Source organism: Hyposmocoma kahamanoa, unplaced genomic scaffold (assembly GCF_003589595.1).
Source record: "Hyposmocoma kahamanoa isolate Upper Pololo Valley unplaced genomic scaffold, ASM358959v1 66, whole genome shotgun sequence".
In the NCBI taxonomy this organism is placed as follows: Eukaryota; Metazoa; Arthropoda; class Insecta; order Lepidoptera; family Cosmopterigidae; genus Hyposmocoma; species Hyposmocoma kahamanoa.
Genome location: NW_020653854.1, coordinates 10,569,139 through 10,587,650, shown reverse-complemented (window position 1 = coordinate 10,587,650; position 18,512 = coordinate 10,569,139). Strand labels below are relative to the sequence as shown.

At 34.3% G+C, this 18,512-nt stretch overlaps 1 protein-coding gene across 8 annotated transcripts in view; it reads left to right on the top strand.

The window, feature by feature from the left end:
- Positions 1-18,125, top strand: part of LOC113231703 (fasciclin-1) — a 116,463-nt gene extending 98,338 nt beyond the window's left edge. The window contains exons 4-16 of one of the 8 annotated variants that reach the window (XM_026466172.1): positions 5,642-5,775; positions 6,326-6,422; positions 7,071-7,248; positions 8,589-8,749; positions 9,078-9,086; positions 10,046-10,051; positions 10,920-11,077; positions 11,731-11,821; positions 11,991-12,002; positions 12,656-12,876; positions 13,159-13,321; positions 13,629-13,776; positions 17,677-18,125. In XM_026466172.1, coding sequence (XP_026321957.1) covers positions 5,642-5,775; positions 6,326-6,422; positions 7,071-7,248; positions 8,589-8,749; positions 9,078-9,086; positions 10,046-10,051; positions 10,920-11,077; positions 11,731-11,821; positions 11,991-12,002; positions 12,656-12,876; positions 13,159-13,321; positions 13,629-13,776; positions 17,677-17,882 — 1,584 coding nt within the window. In that variant the 3' untranslated portion in view covers positions 17,883-18,125. Of the gene's footprint in view, positions 1-5,641; positions 5,776-6,325; positions 6,423-7,070; positions 7,249-8,588; positions 8,750-9,077; positions 9,087-9,756; positions 9,769-10,045; positions 10,052-10,919; positions 11,078-11,730; positions 11,822-11,990; positions 12,003-12,655; positions 12,877-13,158; positions 13,322-13,628; positions 13,777-17,676 lie in introns of all 8 variants that reach the window. The other 7 variants (XM_026466175.1, XM_026466173.1, XM_026466174.1 and 4 more) reach the window with 7 other exon arrangements.
- Positions 18,126-18,512: the final 387 nt, after the last annotated feature.

The following is an 18,512-nucleotide window of genomic DNA, read 5'->3' as shown; positions in this document are numbered from 1 at the left end:
TCGCAACTTTTGAGAACGATGAGTTTTTAAAATAATTATAGTTGTTATTGTAAATCATAAATAGTCTACGAACCATCTACGAACGCATTCAAATTACAGATAAAATAACTCGGAAGCAAAATTAAATCAATCAAATCTCCTTTTTTTGTTGTTTTGTTAGGATTGAGGCGTACAAAAATTTACATTTACAATTTTTGATTAAAAAAACGAAAAGTAACTTTTGCAGCAAAAATTAAATTTTTCAGATAACAGGTTCACCATTCAAGTAACACCACATAAGAGCCTTATTGGCTCTTAATGTTATCGCTACCATACACTTAACGAATTTTTTGTGCAAAAGAAAAGGTAATTGATTGATTGATATTTATTTGCATAAAAAGTGGTTCATAAATGGTGGTGTGTATGTACAGTATCAGTTATCATATTAAATTTTATTACCTTCGATTTGTTCCAAAAGTCCAAATAAATTTATATAATGTAGTGTCTTTAATTATTACATGTTGTAAATAAGTCATATATAAGTAAAAAAAAATATTTATAAACTTATGTTACTTTTAGGTCTAATCAATTATAGAGTCGAATTTGAAAAGCTTTATATGAAAATTAGACCGTAATGGCATAGATTTTTGTATCTCTCAGCCATAACATCACATGACGTTTAAATAAATGATTATAATTTATATATTTTGTATCAGAGTAAAGCATTTTGTATTTTCACACACAATCTGTCTTTCCTTTAAAAAGTTTATAATGATTCTTCAAAACAATCCTTTTACAATAATGAATGCGGGCGCGGGAATTGTATTCAATCGAGTAACCGTCTACAAAGAGTGGTAGCAACAGGGCAGCGGAGCTTTAGGGGGCTTGGATGTTGTATTTTTGCAACTCTTGAGTGTGTTTTTATTAAGTTTCAATATAAATTCTATGAAATTTCTTTTGCGTTGCTTCCGTAGCGCTAATAAAAGCAGAAAATTTTCTTGATCTTTACCCGAGAGGCGTTTGGTGCTTTCTTTAAAATCTGTGTAGAAAATGAAATGTGGCTGCTTATGGTGTTACATTGGCCGCCTTCGCTCCACTATGCTATTCCGCTACGCTTTCACTTCCCGCAGGTTCGCCCCCAGACCACTTTTCCCGCTGTACTGCCTCTGTGTGGCCTGAGCTTATTAACATATCTCTTTACGTGCTTGCTGCGAATCTCTATATTTTATTAAAAACATCATGATTTTCAATAAAAATAAATATTGGTTAATGCATGTATTCTTCAAAATATTACAAATTCCATCGTATTTAAACTTGATAAAACCCATGTAATTCTAACAGTCAAATATTTAAAAAATCCTGGCGTACGTAATAAAAAGGTAACAAACGGATTTCAACCCATTCGTTGGTTGATCCAAACTGCCCTCAGAGGTACTACTTGTACCGAGGACCTAAAGTCAATTTATAGAATGTCGCTTGGTACGGGAGAGGATGTTAAGATTTAGGTCAAAGAAAAAAGAGACAAAAAACATTTGAAATGCAAATCTGAATACTTCGGTATTTTTGACTGTTGCCTACTGATAATCGTGAAAATGCGATTAGTATCAGCATTTCAGGTTTGAAAAGTTACTTGCATGCAAACTAATTTTTAAATTTCAGTAGTTAAACTAAAAACCGTTATAGTTTTCGCAAATCATAATTCACACCTCATTTATTTGTAAAAGCACAGGTTGTATGTAAAAAAATAAGTATAGTTTGACTATATGCGGCCAAATATAAGACATATAACATTAAAGCTATATATATATATATATATATATATAGCTTTACTTAACTTTAAAAGATTAAACTAGATGTGTAATAACGGTCGGGCTCGGCCTGCGGCGCGTGGTAGGGTTCAGATTGCGGGGTATGATTATGCTCTTCGGTGACACAATGGTTAGTAATATGGGCGCTTGATGAGAATGTTCCGGGTTCGATTCCCGATTTGGGCCAATTTAGGGAACAAACAAATCTAAGTTGGTTCTCGTTGGGTATTCTGGGTATTGCTCTCAGAGTTATCGTTATTTTGGTATGCAAATTCCCTAATTTGAGACCAGAAATTTGGTGTGATTAACTGGCATTTTTTCCCTAAATACTTCTCTTTGGCATAGCTTCTAGGACAAAACAATCTAACACAGAGACGATCGAGATACAATACGCTATAAGTATCTCATTTCCACTACATCTCGATGTAGATAAATATATTTAATAAATATACTTCCCGAAGTATATCTTACATTTGGGACAATTGTGAGATCTTGTACGGTGGAGTACAGACGTTTCGGGCTTTGCCCTCGGCTGGACCTAGGCCTGCAGCCTCGGCACTTATGACTTTGTTCTAAAAAATTAACATTTAATGGCGGCCATGTTGGAAAATGGCAAAAAGTAAATTTTGACTGCAAATTATTACTAAACACCCATAGAAACCCCAGGATAATAATATTAATAAGTCGAATAACGTCAAAATAAATATACAAATGTCAAAAATTAGACAATGAAGTTAGGGTTGTGTCATTTAAAAATTGGGTCTGTATAGTAAGTACATTTTATTAATAAATAAGTTGTTTAATTGTTTTTTTTTAAATAGCGTAAGGTAGCGTAAGGATTATCACATATCGTCTGTTTCAATCTGTCCGTCCATCCGGTTGTCCGTTTGTCTAGTAAATAGTGATCTTTATGTTTTTCCCTCAAAGTGGACGCCTGTAAATTTATTGTTTTAAAAATAAAACAAATGTTTATGATAGTTCGAAATGTTTAATGTTTAACAAAATAAAAAAGAACTAAAAATGATTAATAATAAAAAATAAAAAAGAAGAAATCTCGTGTAGTCTGGTGGGCTTTATATATTCTTCGCTTTTGCGGCAATTTTAAAAGTTAATGTCACGTGTGTCCTTTTTGTCAAAGTGGAACATTGTTTAGTATTTTGGGGACAGCGGGACATGAAGCATAAAAGCGGGACGTATGGTCACGTTATCTATATACATCACAGCCCTTTTAGCACACTGAGCTATTTACGCACCCATCGTTATGTATGTTAACGACTCAATAACAGAATGAAACATTCTTTTTGGGGCTTCCTTCTATTTAGTGCAATGGTGCGAAAACATACCTAACCCAATTTAATGATCATATTCCTTTAAAAATGCTACAAAGCCATGTATGTGTATTGAACACCCTATCATTTCATTTATTACTTATAATAAAAACGTTAAAACAGAATGTAATCAAGTTGAATTACGTGACGGAGACATGAACATTTTGACAAAGTGACTTTCCTTTAACTAATATTAGAAGATATTTTATCGATGGACAATTTCTTAGTAAGTTACTTTTTAAAAATTGTGTAAAATTAAAATTGATTACTGGTATTGTAAAAAGGTTACATTATAATTAGTTACAAACTTTTCTTTTATGCAACAACAACGCACCCATACACAGCCCCGCACTAGGGGAACCCTATATCTCAGGTGTCATGGACACACATAGACAACCACAAATGACGCCCATACTTACGAGAGAAATAAATGTAGTATATACAAATCTTTCTCCCGGCTCGTGAACCAAACCCGGAACTCTACGTTGCAGTCCAGCATAATAACAGTTCGGCCACGGAGTCAGTTGAAACGTTTTTTTAACTTTAAATGCAGTCTTTACGGTACGTGAAAATACAAGTACAATGTGGTATGTGTGGCGTACTATAAGTTTCCGGAATGAATAAGAAAAAAAATACCATAAATGGTCAGAAATGAATGTATTGTTTATTAAAATATTCTCCGTTAGCGTTAATGCACTTTTTTATACGAATGAACCAATTTTGAAAACATTTATGCCACTCCTCCGTGACAATCTCTGAAACATATTTTTCATATTCTTCGATAGTCTCTTCAAGTGATGAAAATCGTTGACCGCGTAACTGGTTCTTAATTTTTGGAAATAAATAAAAGTCACAAGGTACCAGGTCGGGACTGTACGTGGGATGACTCATAAGGTCAACGTGGTTCACCTTCAAAAATTCATTTGTCTATCTGGCCGCGTGAGAACTGGTATTATCGTGATGCAAGATGATACGGCGTTTACGGTTATTTTTACGGAGTTTGTAATATATACAATAACTTCCGGTAAACAAATGGTCGTGTACCAATCACTATTCACGGTACAACGTTTCTCCAAAGGAACAGTACCCACGTGTCCAGTTTTATTAAAAAAGAAGCAATCATCCGCTTAGAGGCACTTTGCACGCGCGCCACTTTGGTCGGTTTCGGCTCTCTCGAAACACCCATACGCTCGATTGCTGCTTTGTTTTGGGATCGTAACTATAAATCCATGTTTCGTCACCTGTTACTATGTTCCACACCAAATTTGATGCCCCTTCGTTGAACCTGGGAAGCATAGCATTGCAGCAAGTGACGCGATCCGTTTTTTGAGCCTCAGTCAAATTGTGTAGGATCCACCGAGAGCACAGGATACTACACAACCCAAATGTTTGTGTAGTATTGATCGTATTTGACTCATGCCTATGCCTAAAGATGCCCGAAACTCATGATATGTCACATGCCTGTCTGTTTTGATCGTACGGCGCACAGCATCGACGTTTTTGTTGTTCACAGCAGTGGACGGGCGACCATCACGAAATTCGTCACTGAGATTCACACGACCGCGTTTGAATTCTGCAAACCAAAAGCAGTTTGAAGCCGATCGAAGCTCTGCTGAGCTGTTAAATTACACTTAAAGTCGTAGAAGATCATACTACGAAAATTTTCACGAGTTAAATCCATGGTGATGTAGACAACCAATTTCTAAAATGACGCCACATTGTAAAAACAAGTGACAGTCAGATGAAACAAACTGTATTGTACAGCCAAAGAGTTCCATTTTCAAATATTGTAATTACTTTTTAAATATTGTTTATGTAAGTGGTCAGTTCCGGAAATATATAGTGCGCCCTATGCATGAGTGATAAAAAAAAACACGCGTGATTGTCATAGGATCGCGTTTTGTTTTGCTCGTTTATTCGGCTTATGCTGTGATTTACAAAAACGGAACTTTAAGTTCGACTAAGCATAAATGGAGAGCTAAGCAAGTTTTTATTATTCACATAATTATAATTTTTTTATAAAAAAAGGACCCGTCAAAAGTGTGTGGAGTTACGTCTGCTTGCAAAGTTTTATTGAAATTCGTTAACGGAAAGTGGATGAAACCATAAAAACCTCATTCGTGCTATCCTTAAAGGCGAAATATTTTTTTTTAATTTCAATAGGACAAATACTAAGGTATCCCTTTCTCTACGAAAAAAGAATCATCGAAATCGGTTCACAAATATCGGAGTAATAGCGTAACATACACAAAACAATAATACAATCAAATTGAGAACATCTTTCTTTTTTGAAGTCGATCAAAAACGTAATTCACCTAAGTTGAAGCAAGAAATTACAAGTGAACTCAAAGTTTCATTCATCCGCCATCTTTGCTTAATCAAAGTCAAAGTTTATTTTATGAATCTCAACATGAACTCAACCATAAAATTTCCATATTTGTGTATCATATAATGTATTTAAATCCTAAATAATTTATGTGTAGTTTGGCACTTTGCAATATACACTAATGGAAACATACCCCTCAGGTACTTCACGTGATCGATCAAGTGTTGCAGCCCCTCCAGCCGCACGGCTCCACCAGTAATCCGGTTTACAACCCCAACGCGTATCAGTTTCTAGAACATTCCGACGTGTTTAATATAGGACAGCATAGACTCAGGTATGTATTTTTATGCTTAGTATATTTTGTTTCCTTTCTCGTACCGAATTGCGACTAATTTGAAATTATAGATTCGTTATTCTTTAAAGCTTGCGTGCAATGGGGCGTGTGTTGAAGAAAATCATCAAAATATAGTTTTTTTTATTAATTTCGCTATATTTATATGACTACTAAGTGAAATATTTTCTTTTTGCAATTTTTAACGCTTTCCAAAAATTTGGAAAACGTGACAACATAATAAATTCATACATTAAAAAACATGTGAAAAAGCTTAATACAAAACAAAACAAATAAAAGCTCGGAAACTAAGTATTAAAAACTTAAATCATAGCCATAGATTTATAGACAAATGACTGAGTTTTTAGGTGAATGCTAGAGTGACATATTTACAAAAATACGAACTTAGAGTCTTTCTACCAGGAGAAATTAATTGTTTTGAGGTTAATTATTTTATACGTCTTTAAATTTATACGAACAAACCATTCCAATTTGCTTAAATTACTTGTAAAAAGACGCGCTCAGTATTACATATCTCTGTTTGCCTCAACAGATCGTTTAGGCAAAAGGTGAATCAACTAAAAAAGAAGGAGGTACTTAACGCTGATGGTAGACACACTTTCTTTATTCCAGTCGATGAAGGCTTCAAGGTAAGAATATACGATATACGGATTACAAATATAGCATACTTATAAAACATATAAATTGATTGAAAATTGAGATCAGCCTAAGATTTTATAAATCTTACATAACACCAAAGCGGTGGGTACAGAATGCCTTACCTTAACTATTTTGTGAGAAAACATAGCCGAATAGTTTTGCTATTAATGTCGAGAACAATTCACTGAAACTTCCACGAAGCAAAATTTACAGCTTAACATTATTATAAGGCTATATATTTATTATAATATTACAAAGTAAATTCTGAAGAGTTACTTTTTGACTTTGATATTGTAGCGCATTGTTAGAAATTAGTTTGTTTAAACTTCGCAACAATTTGCCAGCTTTTCATCAAAATAGAATTATTTGCCAGAATGCAGTAATTATACAGGTCGTAAGTAAAACTAGGCACATTGCATTAAATCGATAAGCAGATGTGCAAATATTAAAGGAATGTAATGTTTGGTCTCTATAGTTTCACATTAATATACAACAGAATTTGTAAATTCTTAGTATTCTTTATGACTATAGAAGTACAAGACCGTAGCTGAGCACCAGAGCACGGATGAAACGTAGCCATGAAAGGCCTGTAATGTAGCTTCTCGAGAGACAGTTTGATCAGATGAAGTTTCTTTCAGCCAACGACACGTTCCGATCTCATTGATGAGAAAGTGGTGGATGGCCACGTCATACCACATCACGTGCTGTTCACGCAGGCCACTGAAGATAGCAAAGAGTTCGAGACTTTGGCCTTTAGTGATAATGTTAAAGTCACCATTTCGTTTAGCACAACCGTTAACGGGAACGAAGAAATCAGTGAGTAGTTTTACAAACTTAGTAATTTTTTTCATATGACTTTAATGTCGTTCAGAAACCAAGCAAAAATTTAAGTAATTTTATCGCGTTGGCGTACACAAGGGGAGGCATATGTCAAGCAGTGGATGCGTGTAAGCTGCGGTTGAAATAATTGTATGTACAGTTACAAGTTCACAATTACATAGTTTTTTTGGAAAACTAAGCAAACCTGTAAAATGTTTCCGTTAGAGTTTCACAAGATGGTAAGGACTAAAATCTTGTCACATTTTGCAGTCACGGTAAAATAAACTGATGTACATCTCATTCAAAGTCCACAAGTACCAATGCCCTAAATACTACTGTTTATCCATCCAATCAAAATCAAATCAATCATAATATTACATGCTACGGTACGAAACAATTTTCTATAACGACATGCATAAATCTTTTCCTCGAAAATTACACCGCAAAACAACTTTTTGTTTCATTAAACCACAACAGCGGGAGACAAAACCCGTTTGTTTAGAATTAATCGTGTGTTTCAAAAAGTAATTTTTAATATTCCTTTCGAAATAAATGTAATAACACATTCTTGGTTGAGTTTGGTAAAAACCAAACTTTTTCAAGGGAAAAATTTTGTTTAATAATGATAACTTCTTTAAAAAAGGTATATAAGAAAAGGTAACTTCTGTCTCCTCTTACACTTTCGGTGCTGTTATAAAAAGATAATAAAAAATATTTCGGTCAAAATACATTGCAATTAAAATAAATAAAGCTAAAGCCATAATAATTAATATAACCCGAATAAAAATCAACAAATAGTATAAAATTATTTTTATAAAATAAAAGTAAATAAAAGCCAAAATTTAAACAAAAAATTTCAGGTACACACAGTAAAATAAATAAATCTGTAGTTTACTAATGTCTAAATCGATTGCTGCCATACCTTGCACCATAGCGGGCATTTAAGCGTTATTATGTCAATTCTATTATTCATCTTCACCTAATTTATACGTCCTACTGATGAGTACAGGTCTCCTTTCAGGCGAGAGTATTATACCAAAGTCCGCCATACCCAATGCGGGTTGGGGATTTCCGAGGATTGTGAATTTTCCTTGACGTGCAGGTTTCATCAAGATGTTTTCCTTCACCGTAAAACTCATAATAAATTTAAAATTAAATACCCACTTAAATTCCGAGAAACTCAGAGGTGAGAGCCTGGATTCCAACCTACGGCATCTGTTTGAAAGGCGGTGACCAACAGGCTACCATAGAATAGCCGTGGTAACCAATAGGCTGCCACGGCTATTTATTCTGTTACTTATTGATTATAAATTTCTAATTATAAATCCTTTGCACAGCATATGTTAAATCGAATACTGTAGCGGGCGACACGAAACACAGCAAAGGCGTGGTGATGGCTGACATCGTTCGAGCCAACATCCCGGTCAAGAATGGAGTGGTTCATCTCATCCAGAGACCTTTGATGGTCGTCGATACATCCGTCATCGACTTTCTAAAGGTGAGTTTCAAACAAACCTGTCATGAAGTGACAATCAATCAACGTAAAAACAAAAGAAAGAGGGAAAAAGTTTTTATAACTATTTAGAGAGTCATTGCTCGTAATTTGAAAAAGTTATTTGATTACTTGCTCATCTTTTAATACTGACTTTTCAATTTGTTTATGTTCTTATGTTCTTTCTAAAAGTATGGACTGTGTAAAAGCTATCCAATTAGGGTGCATTGAAAATATTGTTCCAAAAGAACATTTTTTTGAAAAGTCTTATGCGGCTGAATGATAAACTTTTCAATACTGACATTGACTTTTCGCTCCATTTGAACGGAACCAGGCAATGAAGGTAAAATTGAAGCGTCTTATTTATATCCTTTTTATTACCATCTTTGTGAGTGTCCTCTTCATTCAGTCTATTGCCGTTTATTTACATTTTCTCAATCTAATTTATACGACTGTAGTTCTTTATAACTTTCACCTGATTTTGTGCGACATTTATACTTTCATTATTTATACTCATGTATTTACCACTTGTTTAATCCTTTGTTCAAAACCCTGTCCTGTTGTTTTAGGTCGTATGTCCATTGTGTAGTAAATTTGTTTATTGTATGAAACGGATTAAATAATTTTGTCGTGCATCTAATTGCTGAGGGAATAGCTACCTTAAATTTACACAGAGAGCTTACCAGAACCACTTAATAATCTTTAATTCAATATTCAATCAGTAAAATAATTCATACTTATCTTAAAATAACTTGGATAAGGTAAGAAAAATGGGCGTAAAGTTTTTAAAAGGACGGTATTTTGTTATCAGACATGCTACGCTTTGCTACGTATTCGTAGCTCCATTGTATGATTAGTTCATATATAGCTGAATGTTATATACATAACATTCAGCACCATTGCACAATCGTACTTAAACAAGTACGATTGTGCAATGGTGCTATGATTGTTGTACCATTAACCTCACAAACAAAATATTAACAGTTTTTACTTTTTCCTTTACCTCTATCTAGTCGAGGAAACGGGTAGGTCAATTTGAACAAATGAGAATGAATATGGTAGAGTTTAGTTTTAATGTAGAATTACAAAAAAATGACGTTATAAAGTAAATAAAAGTCCGTTGCTTTGCACATCAGTCGATTTTTGAGTCAGTATGTAGTTTCATCTTAAAAGTTTGTGCCAATTTTTACCTAAATTAAAAACGTCCCGTTTGTTCTGGACTCGGAAAATATCCGTCACTCTCTTTTGTATGTTTGTGCGCCCTTCCCTGACATGGATCCTGCATGACTCTTACATCTTTAGGGGATTGTAAGTATTAAACTGTATGCATGCATGACATTAGCCTGTAGCTGCGATTTTCAATATCCCTGCTAAGACTGTTTCTCTTAGATTGTTTTCATAATTTCAAACCTAAAAGTTTTTGTAGCTTAGTTAATCGAATTTCCAAGCAAGACGATGTAAGTATAAACTTAGTACGTTGTAGTAGAAAGGTAATTAAATCACTTTGTTTAGAGGTCTTAAATTATTACGTGCGCCCACAATAGCCTTACCTTATTTTATATTTTAAGTAACGAGAAGAGTTAGGGTTCATAAAAAATGAAGGTTGTTTGGTTCATTAATTAAGTTTCCTACTATTTCCAAAGGTGATGGGGTTGTAAATATTATAAGTAATTGCTCATTGAAAGTAATTTCTCCCGATGGTAATGTTTATAATAATATAGCCTGAGAACTTGTAAGCAATAAAGTGTATAATATCGTATCGAGCGATAAAAATGTACATTGCTTTGTTGGGCAGGTTTTACTACGTTTACTGTATTCCCGATCCGGAAAAACGACTGATCCGAGTGTATCTGAGCAGACGTTGCTGTGCTTGCTATGCTCGGGTTTGGCTTCGTACTATATAAATGCAGGAGTGCACTACGTAGATTGGAAGTATCCGTCTTTATTGCAATTCTGTTTTGTGTTCGAAACACTGTGATTTTGTGATTGGTTGAAATATGTTTTAGAGAATGAGAATTTATGCAGCTTTGGATGTGATCGAGATACTTACTACCTTGGAAATTTTTTATGTATATATGCATTCCGGATTGGTTACAACTTTTGAGAATATATATAATTACCACATCTGATATGGTCCAAACGCGATTTATGATGGCCTAATTTTATGTTTCCACAGGAAAAAGAAGACGGCCCTCTCTCCAAGTTTTATGAAGTTATCATGGATTTAGGACCTAATAACCCATTTTTGAATGAGCTTATGAACGCTAAGGACGTCACACTTTTCGGCCCATCCAATGACGCGTGGAATGAGCGCAGCGTCCAACATATTGTTAGGTGAGTGATGGCAAGAGATTTACGAAACATTCGCTATGAAAACTCTAACACCTAGTCATTACGAGTGCGTTGATATACATATTAGAAATCTTATGGATAAAATATAGTTAAGAGACCCCTCAGAAAAATCTGAAATGTGACAGAGTGAGAATTCTGTGATCCGTATATGATGTGGTTTGAAAGACGATGTAGTGACAAAAATAGGAAAGGGTATGTTGAAGTGATTTATGCACATAAATAAAATGAAGGAATGTAGATTAACGAAAGAAATATATAGAGCCAACGTAAAAGGCATCATTGGAAAGCGACGACCACGAAGGATTCTCAAATCAAATTGAGAATGTTCTTAAAAAAGCTGGACAGCGTAGTTTTCATATACAGCAAGAGAAGTCTGTCAGGTACGATAGACCCTGCCTACCCCGAAGGGAATCCAAGGGCGTCAGTATAAATAAAAAAGAAATAAAAAAATAGTTTCCTATGAATTTTTATATTGGACTGGCAATAATCGAATGTCGAATCGGAAAGTATAGTACCTACGCCTTAGCTTATCGTAAATCACTATTATAGCTTGGCTCTAACATTTCCATCGAATATAAACAATTTATTCAATTTCTATTTCAAAAATGTGATCAATATAATTTTATTGTCAACAGGAATCATCAAAAACTAAAAGAAATATTAAATTTACATCTCGTTCGAGAGAGATTACCGATGGACCTCATACTGCAAAATAACCAGAATCAGGTATGTTATCTTTTCATACGCAGTATTATAATTAACATAATTATTGAACAGTTTCCAACGTTTCGTTGGTTTTAATTAGCCATATTTTAAATGATGAAATATTTCATCGAAATTGTTGGTCATAGAAGATTAACAATCGGTTTTATTGTCTTCATTTTATCGGAATCAGCTGCCAGGAAAAGTACGTTGATCTATTTATGGAGTAAACATTTTAATTCCAGTAGTTTGGTTTTTGAAACTTTTAGTTTTTTTAAATATTTAATGGTATGTCAGGTGTATTATACTATTATCGAGATGAAGCTATATTTTACTTTATGAGTAAATTATATAACCTTGCTAGACCGATTGTTTGGAAACATTAATGCATGTACGAACATTTTTACTCTGTCATCCATAAATGTAGCTTCACCCTCTATTTTGTCTCACACATTCATGGTGATAACCGGATACATTTTTGAGAAAACTATACAAAATAATCGCAGTGAAGGCTAAAGTTTCACGAGATGCCATAACTAAACCGTGCACGTGTGAACAAGTATCTTAGAAATTGATTCAATATAAATGTCATTTGCATGGCAGTTTTCTGTCGAAACACCTAACTCAAATATTTGGTTTACTAGCATTGCTGACGTCATCTACGTTATTAACAATTTAAATCATGTTTGATGTTCCATTGGTCGTTTAATGATTTTTAATTCGATGCTATGTCTTTCTCATTCCATTGTTAATGTGTCATGAAGTATTTAGATGACTTAATTAAATAGTGTTAAGTAGTGTTTTCATATTTTTTATGATTTTGTTGTGTTGTGAATTTCTCGTAATAATATTTTATAGATATACCAAGCTCCGACGGCTTTGCCTCGCAAGTACTTGTACTTCAACGTGCTTCAGTATGGGCACAATCAGACTCTGACAGTGGAAGGTGGCGGCGTCAACGCCACTGTGACACAGCCGAATATAGCCGCTACGAATGGCTTTGTGCATATAATAGATAGAGTTCTTGGAGTCCCTTACACAACCGTATTCGAGAAACTAAAAACGGATCCCATGCTCAAGTGAGTTATGTTAATTAATATTGAAATCGGATTAATGTGCGAGTGCTTCTTATCGGGCACGTACGCGATAATTGAATTATGTATTTTCACGTTACGTGTGTTTGCTTCAAGGTAAATTGAGGAACGTGCTTTGTGTGACAAGCTTAGAGCTTGTTACCAGCCCCCTCTAGCCTACTTACCAGCAAACAAGTTGTAACAGTTGAATTTAGCTGTTTATTGATTTTGTTTTCTATACACGTTTGTAGTCTTATTAAATTCTTTCATCCAATATGTTTTTCCTAGCATCACATACAGTCTCGGCAAGCGGCAGATGTTCAACCATCCCCTGAACGATATGGAACACCGGTACACTTACTTCGTCCCAAGAGATCACGCTTGGATGAAATTCCAAATCAGACATCCTTCTGCATTCAAGGCTCTCTTCCGAGAAGATTATGGATACTTTGTAAGTTACATTGCACTTCTTGACTGCCATTATCCTTGAAAAGGAAAGCAGTGCAGAAAGAATTACGCCTTGAATTACATTACATTCACGCCTCAACTTGAATCAGGTAGGCATTTTGTATTCCGTACATTCAGTTCTTTTTGCATGGAGGCACAAAAAATATAAAATAACATTCATATATAATATTTTGATAATTATGAATGCGAAGCATACAAGAGCGCCTCATTTTCACCGACAGAACGTGCTCCGCGTGATCAAGACTTTTTCGCCAACTACATTGGATTTAGTTGAAATTTAATATTCGCAGACGAAACAACTTCTCGAAAGGCACGTGATTAGGGCGTCTCGTGCGTATACCGTGTCGGACCTGAAGCTACTCGCGAACGAAACGCATCCTTTCGTGTTACCCACTACACGGGACCCGCTCAAACTGCGCGTCAAGGAATCTGACAAGAGTAAGTTTTATGCCCGCAAATTTACATTCACACTAACTCCGTACGACCAAAACAACAATGGCAAACTCAAATATGTACCTTTTTGTTGACATAATTTGTATGCGTCTGTTTATTAAAAATATGTGAACATTTTGAGTTTAAATTCCTGAACAAAATTGGTTTTTGGTTTACTATGACGTCTGGAATTAAAGATATTCCAGTTTGCAGTTTTGGAGGTTATGTTTTACATATTGGAATAAAATAAATTCGATGTTTTATTATATCAAAATAAACTACGAAGCTTTAAACAGTGTTAATAAAAGATCAATGGTGTCGTGGGTTTGTGACGCGATGGAAATTCAGAGGAAATTATTTTCTTATAATGGTATGGTCAAAAGGCATGAAGTTAAGCCATACGAAAAGTAAACTGAGAACTGAAGAAAAAATGAAAAAAAAAAAATTTGTGCCCGACACAATTTTTTTTTGTGACGCGTGCCATCTATCCCTTATGTCCGGAACTTTTTTATCAATTTCACCATTTTCTCAGGTGGCATTTTTACGTGTGTGTGGATAGAGTGAGCACCCTCTGTAAAATGTTTAAAATGTGTTAGACATTTAGTAAAATTTATTTAAATTAAATTTCGTTAATCTAGACATAAATGAAATTTAATTCACTTATTTGGTTCTTAAGAAATCGTTCCCTTTAAAAACGTGCGGATTGAGAGAGCATAAGAAAGTATTTGTAAAAAATTGAAAAAAGGCACTAATCTATCTCTGTAATTAAAAACGATAGTTTAACTAAACTTTTACTGAAAACTAGTACAATAATATTATATGTAAACTAAATACTTTTGTAGATCTGACTGGCCCTCTGTGAGAACTGAGTGAGCACATTACGTTATTTTTCTCTTGTTTTATCTATTTACAAATAGAAAGATTAGTTTCTACAATTGTTTTAGAACTTTTACTAAATGACTAACACATTTTAAACATTTTACAAGGGTGCTCACTCAATCCACACACACGTGCATATTTGGAGAAGGAATTATCTCATATTGCAAATCGATTGAATCAGTACATTTGATTTTACGTCTCTATACTCTCTATCTATACGTAGGTACTGAAAAATCTTTTTCAGTCCGGTTGCATACTAATCAGTTATTTGAATTTTTTTGAAATATTATTTTATTTCCAGACTTATATAGGCCTTTAGTATAATTTGAATAACCTAATTAATTTAATTTATTCAAACTTGTAATTATGAGATTTGAAGACGCTAAAGAAACTTTTAACAATGATATCGCCATTGTTCTTTACATTCACAATAACTTAGTAAAAGTAAGTAAAAGTAAGTAAAAGTAAATCTTATTTCTTCTTCTTCTTTAGCAGTTCTCTACTTCTGAGGTCTTGAGTAGTTCCTAATCACTTTGTTCCCGTCAGTCCTTTGATATCGTCGCACCAACTGTAATCTGCGTCTGTAATCTTCGTCACAAGCAATTTGCGTTCAAAGTAACTGAATAAACTTAAAAACGACAAAACAAATCTGTTGCGTTACATGATACAGAACTGTTGGTTTTTATGTTGAAATTGTGTGGTATTATGGAACGTAGGATGTTAAATTGTGTATTTGACATCCAAGCGGATGCCAAGCAATATTGCTGAAAGGTTATACAAGTGCCAAGTTTTTAATCGCAATCATAGCAGCTTGGAGAAATGAATTTGTGTTTAGCCAACGTACAATCTCGCAGAGTTGCGTGTCAAATCAATCTGATAAACGTGAGCTTTTATTTCGCATTAACTTGAATATAAACGATTAGAAGATGGCGTGTCACGCAAAGAAAACACTTTGAAAACTGTACTTGTTAAACTAATTAAATACTGTTTCCAAGTCATTAGTCGAATGAAGGAGCTTTTTTAAAAAAAGATTTTACTTAGTTCCACAATTTGCTCTTAAAACTTTTCAAACGGGAGTTCTGCGAGATGGTGAACAAAAAAGAGCAAGTCAGCAAATTTCACTCATTCGTGCCACTGAATCTGATAAAAGAAAACTATTAGCCCCGCATTTACATCATTATCTAAACACCCATCGGGGAATCGAGAATAATTGCTCCTATCCAATTTTTGATTGTCTTTCCGTTCAAGCATTATTAAGGAAAAAATTTGTACGTACGAGATTCTATGTACATATTTTCCCGAAATAAAATTCAAAACATCAAATATGAAATCGAAAAATATTCCTATGTAAAGTCCCATTTTCACGTTAATTTTTATTTAAACCTTATAAACTTGTCAGATTATTTATTTATAGTAAATTTTGTTGTATAGACTCGTAGGTACTGCCCACTTATAAAGGCCCAGATCGCTTAAACAAGTAAACTTTACGAAATAGTTACAAAAAGTGTATTCAAATTAAATTTGTTAAACGATCTGACTTTATAATATTAATGCAAAATGATCATTAAAAATTATATTAGATGTTCTACATATATACTTCACGGTTTCCCATTGGCGTAGGCAGAGACGACAGTCTTCCACTTGCTACGGTCCTGACACATTCGCCTCATCAACACGCATCAGTGCTTTCATACACCCTCGTCGATTAAGGGTATTCTTAATCTGGCTCTTCTTTAGGATGGCGTCAATTTGGTCATAGTAAGTTTGCCATGATCAGCCCGTACCAACTTGATATTTAGCTACGGAGCACCTAAGTCTTTAGATATCAATAATAATAGAAATTCGATTGTGACAAAAAATCGCGATCTTTATCATCGCCTACTGACCGACTTCACACACTGCTGGGTGTAGGCCCTTAGTATGTGCCATGCATTAAGATTATGTGCTAGTCTCACCACGACGATATCGTCCACCCATCTCGCTATAGGACGTCTCTCGTTTCCATAACCAAGTCGCATTTAATAAAAGTGGCAGCAAGTGAAGGTTAAACCGTACAAAATAGGTGAATATTTTTTCATGCATTTAATTTTCCCACTCTCCCTCCGCATAAAAAATTCATAAAATAAATAACACAAGCGCAACTACAATCACAAACAGAACCACTAAAAATGTACCCCACACGCGATTCGCCTCTCTACGAGGCATCCTCAGTTATTGAATGTTCGACCCTCTGCGGAAGAATGAGCTCGTTTTTTTTTCTGAAAGACTTTAGCTGACCGCGACTGCGTCACCAGATGAAAGGGCAAGCTGAAACCTCTTAACCTATTGAAAATTAAAATTAAACTAAAACAAAATGGCGGCTCAGGCGCCCAAGTGGGCACGGACTTCGACTCAGAAGCGCTACTGGGGACTTCCTCTCGCCAGAAGGGCATGCTGTGGGAGAGAATCTAGTACATGCTGAAATGAGGGTCATGGCGCGTGTGATGAGCACGCTGAGAACAAATTGTCATATTTATACTCCACTGCCTCCACTATTACCTACGTTGTAGTTTAAAAATTCCCGCATTAAAGCTGATAACGCAACTTTCAATTGTTCATTTATTTATTAGTCTGTGTGAACATGCTGATGGGGGGTCAGGACCAAACTGATAAGGTCCCTGTGCAGACTTGCTAGCACAGGTAATAGTGCCCTATACAACCAAATTAATATTGATAGAGAGAGGCACTATAAACAAATTCACACCCAAACGTAATATTTTGTTGCATTTTTATGTACAATGTTAAGGTGTTCCAGTTCCCGCGCCCAAATGTCATGAGCCTAGAGATAAATCATTATTAAATTAATGTGAGAAATGAATCATATTAAATGAATATCGAAATCAAGCTCTTATACTGTAATGATCATCATAAATCAATATTAGATTTTACTCTACCAAGACTCGAAACGGCCCTCTTTGTTTTACCTTAACAGGTCAAATTATAATTTACACTTAAGTAAATATTGATCAATGGTTTTTGTTTGTTTAGATTACTACGTGGAATGGAACGGCCACTGGATCCATGTGTTCAGACCGGATGTGGAGTGTACAAATGGTATCATTCACGTCATCGACGAACCCTTCATCCTTGAGAGTGATATCAGAGCTACCGGTAGTGCTGACAATCTTCAAATTGCCAATACTTTCTTTTTACTTTTAGCGTCCTATCTTTTTGTGAGAGTCCTAGAGTTTTAATACAATTTATCCCGTTTTTCATTCCACGAAACAATTCTACTTCCAAGTAATTGTTTTGTAAGGACACACTTTTTGAATTATGAAACCATTAAACTGAAGTAGCGGAATTTTCCTAAATGTTTTGATCGTTAATTTCAATTGATATAGTTTTGAATCTCAATTAATACTTTGCTTGAATTTGTGTTTTGACTTACCGTACTTCCGTTTGTATTATGTGCGCAATAACTAAATATAAATTATGTAATAATAAAATTTAAATATTGTATACACTGCCAGTAGTGATTATAAATCAAGTATTTTAATAACCTTGGCAGTCTGTAAACTTATCCAATAAACAGGTAATGTGTGTAGTATAGGAATCGTTCTAAACTTTTGAAAACTGTTGTTAAATCTAACATAGTTAATACTATCGTGATTATAATTTATACCGCTTATTATAACTACGACAACAGATGTTAATTTATTAATTAATTTATTCAAACTTTGGTCCCCTTGTGCCTTCTTTCGAAAAGTAAATAAATTTTAATTAAAAATTATTTCTGAATCGAACATAATCGGTTTGAAATTCGTCCTAAATTACATTTATACATTCCATGTTGTCTTTAATAAATATTTATTATTAAATAATTT